This window comes from Cnephaeus nilssonii (assembly GCF_951640355.1).
Source record: "Cnephaeus nilssonii genome assembly, chromosome: 3".
In the NCBI taxonomy this organism is placed as follows: Eukaryota; Metazoa; Chordata; class Mammalia; order Chiroptera; family Vespertilionidae; genus Cnephaeus; species Cnephaeus nilssonii.
Window position 1 is genome coordinate 77,474,874 of NC_137074.1, and position 14,095 is coordinate 77,488,968.

Below are 14,095 nucleotides of genomic sequence, written 5' to 3' on the forward strand. Positions count from 1 at the left end.
TCATGAAGCTTTTGTCTTAGGTTTTCTTCTAATAAAAATTTTATTGTTTTTAGGTCTTATATTTTAGTCCTTGATCATTCTGAGTTGATTTTAGTAAATGGTGTTAGGATAGGGTGCAACTTCATTCTTTGACATGTGGATATCCAGTTTTCCCAGCACCATTTGTTGAAAAGACTGTCTCCTTTCTCCGATGAATAGTTTGTACACCCTTGTCAAAATCATTTGTCCATATTTGTAAGGCCTTATTTCTGGGTTTTCTATTCTATTCCAATTGGTCTATATGTCTCTCTTTATGCCCATACTACACTATTTTGATTGCCCTGTAATTAAGTTTTGGAATCAGAAAGTGTGAGTCTTCCATTTTTGTTCTTTTCCAAGACTATTTTGTCTATTAGGTGTCCCTGAATTTTAGGATGAATTTTTCTATTTCTGCAAAAAATATCAGAGATTTTGATGGAGATTGGTAATGAATCTATAAATTGCTTTGGGTAGTCCTATATATTAACAATATTAAGTCTTCCAACCCCTGAACATAGGATGTTTCCTTTTCTGTCTTTTAAAATTTCTTTTAGCAATGTTTTCATTGTATAAGTCTTTTACTTCCTTGGTTAAGTTAATTCCTAACTATTTTACTATTTTTGAAGCTATTATAAATGGAATTGTTTTTATAATTTCCTTTTCAGATTATTGATTATTCGTGTATAGAAATGCAACTGATTTTTGTGTTGACTTTGTATCCTACCACTTTGCTGAATGTATTTATTAGTTGTAACAGCTATTTCTGTGTGTGGAATCTTTAAGGTTTAGCTCTTCTTCAAATGTTTGGTAAAATTTACCAATGAAGCCATCAGGTCCAGGACTTTTGTCTGTTGGGAAATTTTTTATTACTAACTCAATCCCTTTACTAGTTATAGGTCTATTCAGATTTTCTATTTCTTCATGATTTAGTCTTAGTAAGTTTTGTGTCTCTAAGAATTTATCCATTTCATCTAGGTTATTCAATTTTTTGGTGTACAATTGTTCATAGTATTGATTTATAATCCTTTGCATTTTCATAGAATTGATAGTTCCCACTTTCATTTCTGATTTTAGTAATTTCAATTTTCTCTCCTTTTTTCTAAGTCCATCTATCTAAATGTTTGTCACGTTTGTTGATGATATTCTTGAAGAACCAACTTTTGATTTCATTGATTTTTCTCTATTGTCTTTCTATTCTCTATTTTGTTTATCTCTGCTCTAATCTTTATATTTCCTTTCTTATGGTAGCTTTGGGTTTAGTTTATTCTTCTTTTTCTAGTTCCTTAAGTTTTTCAAGATTATTTTTTGCTTTGATAGGATATACAGTGTAAAGCAGAGTATGGTAGGAATCTCTATCAAAAGCATATACAGAAACAGATCACTGGTCAGATATAGTTTGTCTGTGGTAGGGGTGGTTTAAAATGTTGTGGTTGTTTTTTAAATACTTTCCAAGATCTACCCTAGCAGCACCTGACTAGCTCCCACCACTGCTCTTGTCTACCCTGGTCACAGTGGTGAACCCTTTTGGCTCCTAACAGCTGTTCCGGTAGTGAGACAGGGAAGTGGGGGACCCATAGGGGACCCCTGGTGTAACTTGCAGCAATCTGCCACCTACCACAGAGTTGGAATTCAGAAGATGACAACTTATCACAGCAGACATGGCAGGCTTCAGGATTCCTAAACTGCTGGACTCCACTTAAATACCCAGAGCAGAGTGACACACACATACTTTTACTGGAACCAAAACCCTCTGCCTCTGACAGTGTTCACACAGGCCTCCAAGAAAGCTGGTCTCCTCAAGATGAATCGATAATGGTAAAAACCAGACAAGTTTTCCAGAAGAAAAACAATTCCTTTCCATTTCACTACTTATTGACTAGAAGAGATTTGACAGAAGAGTAAAAATGATCAGAAGAGAGTAGGAATGCCACCTTCCTAACAGTGCTGGGACATTTCAGTGGGCCTGAAAACACTCTTCCCCTGCTGCCATCTGGAGGGGAGGGGCTTCCCGCTGACGGAAAGAGATGCAAAGTCATGAGTTACCTGCCCGGTCCCAGTAAGGTAAATCATAGGTGCCTTCAGTTTTTTTCTTTCTGGAAAAATACAGGAAAAGAAAGTTAGCAAATAGAATGAATTCACTAGTAAGACAGCTCTGAAAGTGCAGGATAAACACCAAAGTTAATAATTAGTCAAGAGTACACATTCCCACTTGCTGATCTACCCAAGGGAGGCCTCTATTTCATTTGACTTTGTCGAGGCTCATAAATTCTGGATTCTCAATAAACATTAACTGCCTCCTGGGACAGTTATCTGGCTACCCAAATATTTCAAAATGAATAAAGAAATAAAAAAGGCTCAGTCTGTAGATAAAAAGACTGAATTAAATCAAAGACCCAGACATGACGTGTGGGTTTTTATGGGAAATCATGTCAGGTTTGATTTGGTTTTAAATACAAACTTCACAGAACAACAAGAAAAAAAATCCAACATTTTCTCCTGCATTGTTATATTTCCAAGTTTCTCCGTTTTTCTATGGTCCTTTGTCCCAAACAAGTTCCAAGAGTCATATACCCTTCGTTGTATAGACTGAATTCCCCCAACTGTCCCAGGATAAGTCAATCCATCCCAAAGTGACAAATGGCCGAGGGAAGAAAAGGCTTCTCCAGGCCTGGGAGGTGAGAGCCACGGGTACAACAGAGAAGATTCTGCCCAGTCCACCCTCAGAACTCTGACATATCCTCCCCAGGAGAAGTCTCTCATCCCTCGGCTAAGAATTACTATCTACCAAGAAACTTGTACAAAGGACAGTTTCTGGTCCAAGCATGTAAATCTAATTAATATTATGCTTTGCAAGCTAGAGAGAAAGTAGACATGCTCTAGTGCATAAAAGAGGACAAGGTGGCTATGTGATTGCTCAAGATCACAAATGGTGGTTTATCAAAGAGCCCAAGCTACATCTACATGCATTTCCTACTTGGAAACATTCTTCTCCAGTATTAGATTTTTATCATTGATATTAAAAACTCCTCTATAATTAGTTACTTATCCTTGAAAATCCTCTCCCATAAGACTTCTAAATAAAAGGAAATCAATAACCTTTCCTAAATGGAAGTGAGATGCCCTATACAACGAGGACAATTAATTGAATGTTATAATTATTACCCAGGGCTGTACTATAAGATTTTGTAGACTCTCAAGTGACAAAGCTTCAGGTTATTTATTCATTACATATCAAGTGTTTAGAACAGTGCTTGGCACCGGTTAAGGTTTCAATAAATTGCAGCTGTTTTTATTATTCTCCTCCTCACTATTTTCCACACCCCTCAAATGGCATCTCTACCTTTACTCCTTGTTGTGAAGCTGGTCGTCAGCAATTTCAATGACCAAAGTCGCTTAGAAGTGACTTCAATTCTGCAGCTCAGACCTTTGGTCCTGAACAGATGTGTATTCCATCTGCCTCTTGGGAGTCTGAATGACTACAGGGTTCTATAAACACCATCCTGAACTGATTCTAGACTTGCTTCCTGCCCCCCTCTCAACGATTCTACTCTTCCATCCTCACTCCCACATAGCTGTGCTCTGACCAAAGAGGATTAGACTTTATTGACGGTACGTTCAGAGGCAGCAGTGGTTAGGAGCGTGGGCTCTGCAGCCAGGTCCAAAACTCCGCTCAGCCATGTGCTGGCCAGGTGAACCTGGGCAAGTTATTTATGCTCCCTTCTCACTTTCTTCTTCTGTAAAATGGGATTTATAACAGTGCCCCTTTTTTTGAAATTTATTTTTATTTTAATTTTTAAATATATTTTATTGATTTTTTACAGAGAGGAAGGGAGAGGGATAGAGAGCTAGAAACATCTTTCAGCTGCCTCCTGCACACCCCCTACTGGGGATGTGCCCGCAACCAAGGTACGTGCCCTTGACCGGAATCGAACCTGGGACCTTTTAGTCCGCAGGCTGATGCTCTATGCACTGAGCCAAACCGGTTTCGGCAACAGTGCCCTTTTCATAGGATATTTTGAGGCTTAGTTAAAACATGTAAAGCGTTTAGAGTAATGCTTGAAATAGTTTAATTTTCTATAAAATTAGTTGTTGCTGCTATTCTCATCATTACTACTGTTGCTGTCCAGTTCCCTGAAAACAACATGAATTTCCTTTCCTAGATGTCCCTAAAGTCCTTTCCCTGCTGCCATCATACTAGCTTACTGGGTCTCTGCTCAGACAACTTTCCCAACACCATGAATCTGGGATCCACTGGGATCCATGCTGGTACCATAGCCGCAAGTTTTCTGCACTGTATCCTCTCCCATTCTGTAAACTTTGGGGTTCCTCACTGACCTCCTACCACTAGGCTCAATACTTGGCACGGGGCAGAAACTCAAATATTGACTGACGGAACAAAAGAAGTCATGCCCTTGCTCCACCAAACCTGTCCCTCCCGCTATTACCTCATCTCTTGGAATCCCTACCGATCTAACTACACGAGCCAGAAACTTCAGGTCATCCTAGATCCCTCCTACTTCCGCACCATGACAGCCGGTCATGCATCCCATTAATGCCACTGGGACATCTCTCCCGCTCATGTCTCTTTTTCCTAGAATTGCTATGTTCCTGCCAGGCCTCAGCAGTTTCCTACTTCATCTTTCTGCCACTTCTAACCTCTCCCCTTCAACCCACTCTGCGAAAACAACTGCCACTCTTCGTCTAATTATCTGCTTAATGCACTCCAATGATTTCCCCATCTAGAGAATGCAATCTAGATTTCTCTCTCCCTGATCCTGGTCCAGGCTGCACGTCTAGGTTCTTTCTCAGTGCTCTCCCAGGCCAACCCACGTCCGATGACTCGCGATGCTGCCCACATCCCACATCTCCGTGCCCTTGCTCAAATAGTTCTCTCAGTCTGGGCGGTCTCTACCTTCCACAATCTAGCCAAATCCAAGTCTTTCTTTTTACTAAAACATGCTAATTTTAAGAATTTCAGAAAACTCTCTTGGTCCTTGCATTTGTGTCCTCTGGCACTTCCTAAGTAACTCATCAAACTGCATTATAGTTCCTCATTTTGTGCCAGTCAATCCTTCCTAACATCTTGAAGATAGTAATTATGTTTCATTCTTTCAGTAAATATTACTAAGCACCTATGTGTTAGACATTTTTCTTATTAATCTGTATATGCCAGTGTGCATTGCAAAATTTGATGCAATAAAGGTACTCAGTAACTGACTGTAACTGAACATACTCATTTTTTATGGGAATATGGAAGAAACATGTATTTTTATTTTAATGACTATCTTAACTCTCCCTTCTCTAAAGGACAAATTATAGTTCATCTTCTGTATTTTGTTTCTATTTCACATTTGAAAACACCCCCTTCTAGGACCAATTAGGTGAGTTGCTTACATACTAACCTGTTTCTCCAATGCCAAGCACACACTAATATGAGAATGAGCGTGGTGAGGACCATGACCAGCACAGGGACAAGCACTGCAGCCAAGGCTACATCTGAAATAGGCCAAAGGCAGAAATTATGACTGGAAACAGTGAGAATGAACCATTTTAGCAGAGGTTTCTATCTGAAGAAATACTATAAACATTACTTATGAAACGATACTAGGCATGAGTTGGTAACCTCAGGAGCTTTCATGGATCTGTGAAAGTTCATCACATTATTTGATCCACCTTTATATTATGTTTTAAAAATTTCATAGTAACTTTTGATCTTTATAGAGATAGGAAGGGAGAGGGAGAAAGAAAAACATGGATGTGAGAGCAGAACATCGATCAGCTGCCTGCTGCATGCCCCTACTGGGAACTGAGCCTGCAATCTGGGCATGTGCCCTGACACGCAATCGAACCTTCAACCTCTTGGTTCATGGGTCAATGCTCAACCACCTAGCCACACTGGCCAGGCCATAGTAACTTCTTAACCTTTTGCACTCGGATGTCGAGATTAAAATTACTCTTTGAATGTATCAATAATCTGAAATATAAAAAAATCCAAATAAATAAGTTTGTATGAAAAGAAACTCCAGTTTTTTATTCTACTGCCGCGCTTTGTAAAATCTGGGGTATTTAAAAAATTAAATCCCGAGTAGAATAAAGGAATCGAGAAAAAAGCAAGCGAGTGCAAAGGGTTAAATCACCAAGACAATGACTGAAAGACAAATGATAAATGAAGATAATATGTTCTGCATATTGATAAGGAGTTACTATAATTAAGATGTGACAGGATATACAAGTCAAAAACAAAGAATAGAAAAGTTAGCGGGGATGAGTGAATAATACATTTAAAAGAACAAGTGACCATTCAACATATTAGCCTCACTAGTAATCAGAGAAATGGAAGTTAGAACAAGAATAAGATCATATTTCTGCTTATCAAATTGGCAATTATTTAAAACTAGAGGTCCAGTGCACGAATTCGTGCATGGGTAGGGTCCAGTCGGCCCGGCCCCAATCGGGGTGGATTGAGGCTGGGCCTGTTAAGAGGAGGAGATAGTGGGATGTTGGCTGGCCAACCCACCCCAATCGGGACTGATCAGAGCCAGGCCGGCTAGGGGGAGGGGCTGCAGGCGATTGGCCAGTGGGCCCCGCCCTTGACTGGGGTGAGGGGGCCAATCAGGGGTCAATGGCTGGGGAGGGGCTGTGGGAAGTTGGCCAGCCAGCTCCACCCCCAATTGGTGTGTGTGTGGGGGGTGATCGGGGGCAGAGCTGGCTGGGGGGAGGGGCTGCGGAATGTTGGCTGGCCAGCCCCATCCCCAGATTGGGCTGGTTCACTGGCCACAGTGGGCATCACAGTGACCAGTTGTTCTGGTCATTACAGCGTTACGGTTGCTGGCTTTTAATATATATATAGACTAGAAGCCCGGTGCACGAAATTTGTGCACGGCGGGGGGTTGTCCCTCAGCCCAGCCTGTACCCTCTCCAATCTGAGACTCCTGGAGGGATGTGCGATTGCCCGTTTAGGCCCGATCCTGGTGGGATCGGGCCTAAACAGGCAGTCGGACATCCCTCTCACAATCCAGGACTGCTGGCTCCCAACTGCTTGCCTGCCTGCCTGCCTTCCTGATTGCCCCTAACTGCCTCTGCCTGCCAGCCTGATCACCCCCTAACCACTCCACTGCCAGCCTGGTTGATGCTTAACTGCTCCCCTGCCAGCCTGTTTGCCCCCAACTTCCCTCCTCTGCCAGTCTGGTCACCCCTAACTGCCCTCTCCTGCAGGGTTGATCGCCCCCAACTGCCCTCCCTTGCAAGCCTGGTCCCTCTCAACTGCCCTCCTTTGCAGGCCGGGTGCCTCCCAACTGCCCTCCCTTGCAGGCCGGGTGCCTCCCAACTTCCCTCTCCTGCTGGCCATCTTGTAGTGGCCATCTTGTGTCCACATGGGGACAGGATCTTTGACCACATGGGGGCAGCTATATTGTGTGTTGCAGTGATGATCAATCTGTATATTACTCTTTTATTAGATAGGATAGAGGCCTGGTACAGGGGTGAGGGCCAGCTGGTTTGCCCTGAAGGGTGTCCCGGATCAGGGTGGGGTTCCCTTGGGGCATGGGGCGGCCTGAGCGAGGGGCCTGTGGTGGTTTGCAGGCTGGCCACGCCCCCTGGCAACCCAAGGGGAGGCCCTGGTATCTGGAACTTATTTTCCTTCTACAATTGAAACTTTGTAGCCTGGAGCAGAGCCAAGCCTGGGGCTCCCTCCGAGGCCCGAAGTCATTTGTGTTGGGGTTATAATTGAAACTTTGTTGCCTTAAGCGGGTGAGCCCGGCCAGGGTGTGCGGAAAGCTTTGCTTCCCCTGTTGCCGCCGGCAACCCTGGCCTGCTCTCTCAAGCTCCATTCTGCCGCCATTTGTTTGAATTTGTTTACCTTCTATAATTGAAACAGCCATTTCTGTGGCAGTTAATTCACCTTCTACAATTGAAACTTTGTAGCCTTAAGCGGGTGAGCCCGGCCAGGGAGTGCGGAAAGCTTTGCTTCCCCTGTTGCCGCCGGCAACCCTGGCCTGCTCTCTCAAGCTCCATTCTGCCGCCATTTGTTTGAATTTGTTTACCTTCTATAATTGAAACTTTGTAGCTTGAGTGGAGGCTTAGGCCTGCAACGGCTATGGAAAGCTTGGCTTGCTCTGTTACCTGGGAAACCTTGCTCTCTGTGGCTGTAGCCATCTTGGATTGGGGTTAATTTGCATACTCGCCCTGATTGGCTGGTGGGCGTGGCTTGGCTGGTGGGCGTGGCTTATGTAGCGGAGTGATGGTTAATTTGCATATTACCGTTTTATTAGAGAGGATAACTAATTGTTCAAGAGGATATTAGGAAAAAGGTATTTTTATGGGAATATAAAATAATACGTTCTGTATCATTTTGGGGCAATACGTATAAACAACAATTACTTAGCAATTCCACATCTAGAATTTATTCTTAGGAAAAAATAAAGATGACATTCAAGGATGTGTCTTTAGAGAGGTTTGCTTCTGGAAATAATCCAAATACCCAACAATGAAAAGAAGTAAGGACATCCTTACAGGAAAATATTCCCAGCAAATGGAAATGATGTTGCAGTACAAGGGCACAATATTTATAGATACAGAAAGGGTGACAATGTCAAGTTAAGTATAGAAACCCAATGTGTGTATCAACAGGGCAGGAACTGACACAGTGCTAGATCCTACAGGGAGGAGGAGCTCATTTAATCCCTTTATCTCACTCCACAGATAAAGAATCCTGGGCCCAGATCCAGAAAATGGGCTGCCTAAAGTCATTTGCAACATTAGTTTCTTCATCTGTCAACCCCTCCTGGCATGAGGATGGCACAGCTGCTGATGTCCACTGGGGGCTGAGTGCCACGCCTTACGCATTTATAACTGTATCCAAGACAGAAAGAGGCTGACAATAACAGCACAGGCAGAGGATGATCAATAACAGGGGGCTTCTGAGAAGCTGGATGAATGGGGCCAGGGCTCAGGTGAAGTGACCAGTCTTGGCTAATATGAGGAATCCCCTCTTTTTTACTGAAGTGGACAGAGGTACAGGTGAGTTTGTAGGTTCCACAAAAAGGGAGTTTCCTTCTAATGGCTTCTACTTTCTTTGTGAAGTTGAAGAGGTTACTGGGAGTGAGTGAATATCCCTGGTCACAGGTTTTAAAAATACAGAGGCAACTATTGAGAACAGTCAGAAGAGGTAACATGGAAAACAGAAAGGCTACGGTTGGGGCTGAGGCCCTCTGGAGGAGGAGCGGGAAGCTATCGTGGCACAAACCTGACTATGAGCTGCTTTCCTCTGTCATCACTTGCTGTCTGAATGTGAAAATGGAGAAGGCGTGCATAAAACAAATCCTGTCAGGTTAGACAGCATTAAACCTTCAGAAAGTAAATATGCTTTTTTATTTCTAAAATTTGTGAAATTGGAGAGAGAAGAATGAGGTTCATATGGATACAGTTTGATTTAATCAGAGGCGCTAAACCACCTACTTAGATTTGGGTCTATACATCACTTTTCCAGAGAAAAGGAGACAAGAGCTCTTCAATTAAAAAGACCTGCACATTCTTTGTTAATTCTTTTTAATCTTACAGGCATCCTAGTTCTGGAAGATAATGCTTTAAGGACACTTTTAGTTTGAGATTTTAAGGTGCTATAATCAGATTTTGAACAATAAAATGACTGTTCCTCCCTCCAGGCATGTGGCCTGAGATTCTTGCATGCCTTCTGCAAGCTGTAAGAAGCACTCTGTGGATGCTAAGATCTCTTGGCTCTGAGAATTCTTGCTTCCCTCTAGATTTTCCTGAGGCACGAGAAAGAAATCAGTCTGTTTGGAAGATAGGAAAGAAACTGACACTTGGAAAGTTGGAGAAATTTATATGAATCCAGACAAATTTTCAGAAAATGAGAATGATTCAAGTTCTATATGACACAAGTTACTACGGATGAATTGCTTTCTCTTCTCTGCGCTGTCTTGAAAAAGTGTGCTTTCTTTGTCTGCCAGCACTGAAACTAATTCCTACAGAACACCGAGGCTTTGTTTTCTGTATTCAACTGAAATTTTGTTTCTTGACAAGCTATAAAATCAAAGAGCTACTATGCTTTGTATATGTTAATACCTTACTTATCATTAATAAAATTTGAAAGTAAATTCTACTAATACATTTATATTGATAATCTAAAAAATTATAATAGTAAACATTTTAAGAACAGAGACCACTTTTTTTATGAATGTTAAATCAGAATATTTTTAAAAAGTTATTACCCTAACCCTAACCGAAAGTTTCACCAAAACTTGTTTTTTAATCTTCCTTTTTTTTTTTTTTGCCACCAAGTTCCCTATCCAGAAAATTAATATATAATAAAGAAAAAAAAAAAACGGTTTTCTGCTATGCTTTTAGTTATTTCTAGAAATATTTCTAGGCACAAGACTCCATGTGTTTTGCTGTATAGGGACAAAAATTGCAAGAGGAGGCTTAGAATACAGCAGCCATCTGTAAATATTTAAAGAGCAATTCTACATGGCTTGAGAGAATAGAACTTTGAGCAAAGCAGTCAGTTTTTTCCCAAGGAAGGGAATCAATTTTTTTGCTATACTTAAAATACACAAGTCCGAGGAAAAGGTTTAAAAGCTAGAAATGTTCTTGAAAACTTAAGTTGCAAACAGTAAAACACGACTACATAACAGGTGTGAACGTTGGGTTCGCCCACCTTTGGTGACATCTGGAGTTACGGTAGTGTTTTTGATATCAGGAGTGGCAGTTGTTTGTTCTGTCTGTGCAGGAAATTCATTGCGACTGCGAGGTTGTAGTGGCTGAGTAAATTTTGGGCCACGACCTTTAAAAAAAGATTTTAAAACTTTATTCTTTTATCTACATAAACTTGATTAAAATTAAGTTATTTTAAAATGCTTTTTAACATATTTATGGAAAATTATATCATAAACCCAGGAAATATGAACATTTCACGTTCAAAGGAGGCCTACCTTTGGCTATTTTTGGAGGGGCTGTAGTGTTTTTGAGGTCATTGCTGTTCCGAGGAGGTGGAGGTTGAGTAAGTTTTGGAGGACGACCTTGAAAAATGGTTTAGAAAAGTTTACACGCTTTGCTTATAAAAACCATAGTTAAAAGTAGTAATTTAAATGTCTTTACCATTTCCTAGAATACTTAATACTGCACAGTAATTTTAAATCTCAGAGAAATATGTCAGAAGGATAAATATATTCTGTATTGAAAGCACATATATACTGAGATTTCTCAGTTTTTAAACAAATTGTCTGAGAGTAATCTTCTTAAGAAGGAAAATAATGGGAAGGCAAATGATGTTGAACTCTAAAGCTATAAAAATTTCATTGCATTTTGATAGACTACCCATCAATTCATTTGAGAAATATTTATGGAGGGCCCCCTATATGTTAGGCACTGTGGTAGTTCTTAGAGATACAACAGTAAACGAAGTATTAAGACATTATATAATATTGAAGGAAGTTACTCCCACTTTTAATTTATTCAAAGTAAAAGTCACTTAGACTGAGGTTACTATTATAATCAATCATTAGTGTTTATGTGATATGAATATTATATTACATGAGTCCTGACTAAAAATTAAGATTGAGAATAGATTTGGAAAGCAATTTCATTACATCATCTCATGAATGATGCCCTCTATCCAACTTGTAATTTGAAAATAATTTTGATGTTTAACTTTTTATGAGGACAACTGTTTCTTTTTAAAAATTCCTTTAAGATGATAATATAATTTAGAGGTTAAACACATTGTTATTAACTACCTTCCCTGAGAACAGCATTCAATTTGCATTTTTAATTAATCCAGTGAAAATATCATGTCTGAAATATACTGTTGCTTTACCTTTAAGAATAAACTGGCACCCCAGCAGCTCCACTTTCATGGCAATTTTCTGCTGCCATTGGGTAGGATTCACTCTAATAAAACGTGCAATAATTGGTGGCAAAAAGTTATTACGCACATCCTGGTGATAATCTGTGTTTCCTTGAAATATCTTTAAAAAACAACAAAAAATTGGTACTTTACATCAACAGAGGCCAGGGCTAAATTGCTCCACTGAAACATGTTTTTGTTTTGGGCCTTAAATGAGATCTGCAAAGTATGACAATAAGAATTAATTTTTAAGAAAATAAATGAATCACAATTTTGAAAACCATTAAGATGTTGCACATTCTTTCTTTTTTAAAAAAAGAATTTAATCTTTCCCATCACCATTTACCCCCTCTGTGCCCTCTTCCCACCCTGCTCTCCCCCAATCACCACACTGTTGTTCATGTTCATGAGCTCTCTCCTTTTTGCTCGATTCCCCTCCACACTCCCTGGAACTGTCTGCCTGCTCTCTATCTAGAGTCTGTTTCTATTTTAAGAAGCTGCACATTTTTCATCAAAAATTTTTATAAAAGAAAAATATGAAATATAAAAATGATTTTAAGATGATGCAAACATACCAAGAATGATAACTTGGCAATCTGAGAAGAGAGCTTCAACTGTAATAATATGGTATATTGTTATTAATAAATTAGTAACTCCAGTCCTATGGAATTACCAACTATTCCATATTTGTTTTAATATGTTGACTTTATTTTCAAAATAAAGCCTAACTGAACATATGAGATCTTAGAGAAAATGCTTTACTGTGAACTTTTCATAATTTTTCTCCCAATGAATAGACTGAAAGTGAGCATACACTAACACAACAGATATATACCTCCACCTAGTGGATAAACTATATAAACACAGTTCCCATATTCTGTTTTCTTGTTGGCTCTTTGAGCCAGAAAAGTGACAAGTTACTTGCCTAATTTAACAATCATCACTAAACAGCAACAAATGCATTATATAACCCTTAGGTAAAAATATGATTTCAAGTAACATCTCATTCCCTCAACTATTCAAGCAAATGACAGTACCTTACACTGGAAAAGCTCTTAATTATAAAGCATTTCATAGGATTAACTCAGTTGCTCTTCATGACAACCCTATGATCAGGCAGAACCCAGGAAACTGAAGCTCAGAATGGGATCCCACGGCCAGTCAGTGATAGAGCAGTGACTTGAATCTGGGTCTTCTGATTTATGCTCAGTGCTCTACTAAGCAAAAAAGAGCCCTCCTGTCCCTTCAGGCCAAATCATCTGTAGTTAGTTTCTAAGGACCATCAATAAGTGAGCACCTGCCTAAAATCAGAGTGGTTTGTTTTTACTAGTTAAGGTAAGAGCAAGTAAATGTTTACTTCCTCAATCAAGCCATTTCCAAATATTATAGCTATTTTTTTTCTTGGCTGATTCACATGACATTAGATTGCAAATTTCTAGGATGTATTAATAGCCTTCATTTTCTAAGAGGTTTATTTTGAAATTACAATAATCTCCACACTAGTAAGCTTCCGTTATTTCCTCAAATATTACTTTGAAATAAAATAAAGGCAATATTATATACAGTTTATTGAATTAGTGGAACAAATAATAAACATAAAAACTATATCCCTGAGATTTTACTCCAGACTGCAGTCTCATTTTTATAAAAAATTTAAAGGAGACAGATTTTATAAAAACTAAGTAAGCCCTAGCTGGTTTGGCACAGTAGATAACAGTGGATAGAATATTGGCCAGTGGACCAAAGGATCCCAGGTTCGATTCCGGTCAGGGGCACATACCTCGGTTGCAGGTTCCACCCTGGCCCAGGCCCTGTCAGGGCTTGTGCAGGAGGCAACCAATCGATGTGTTTCTCTCACATCGATGTTTCTCTCTGTCTTTCCCTTTCTCTTCCACTCTCCACTCTCCCTAAAAACAAAACAAAACAAAACAAGACAAAACAAAACAAAACAAAAACGAAGTAAAATAGATTTGCTATAGCCTGGTCAGCATGGCTCAGTGGTTGAGCATCGACCTATGAACCAGGAGGTCATGGTTCAATTCCTGGTCAGGGTACATGCCTGGGTTGGGGGCTTGGTCCCAGGTGGGGGTCATGCAGGAGATCAATGACTCTCTCTCATCATTGATATTTCTATCTCTCTCCCTCTCTCTTCCTCTCTGAAATCAATTAAAAAAAAAAAGATTTACTATCGCTAACCTATGAACACCTATTATA

The 14,095-nt window shown here is 40.0% G+C and overlaps 1 protein-coding gene across 2 annotated transcripts in view; it reads right to left on the minus strand.

The window, feature by feature from the left end:
- Window positions 1–14,095, minus strand: part of DCBLD2 (discoidin, CUB and LCCL domain containing 2) — a 104,566-nt gene that overhangs the window by 9,288 nt on the left and 81,183 nt on the right. For both annotated transcript variants that reach the window (XM_079766833.1, XM_079766832.1), the window contains 5 exons: window positions 11,852–12,002; window positions 10,968–11,054; window positions 10,694–10,819; window positions 5,421–5,514; window positions 2,062–2,111 (listed from right to left, as the gene is read on the minus strand). In XM_079766833.1, the coding sequence (XP_079622959.1) occupies window positions 2,062–2,111; window positions 5,421–5,514; window positions 10,694–10,819; window positions 10,968–11,054; window positions 11,852–12,002 (508 nt within the window). The remainder of the gene's footprint in view (window positions 1–2,061; window positions 2,112–5,420; window positions 5,515–10,693; window positions 10,820–10,967; window positions 11,055–11,851; window positions 12,003–14,095) is intronic.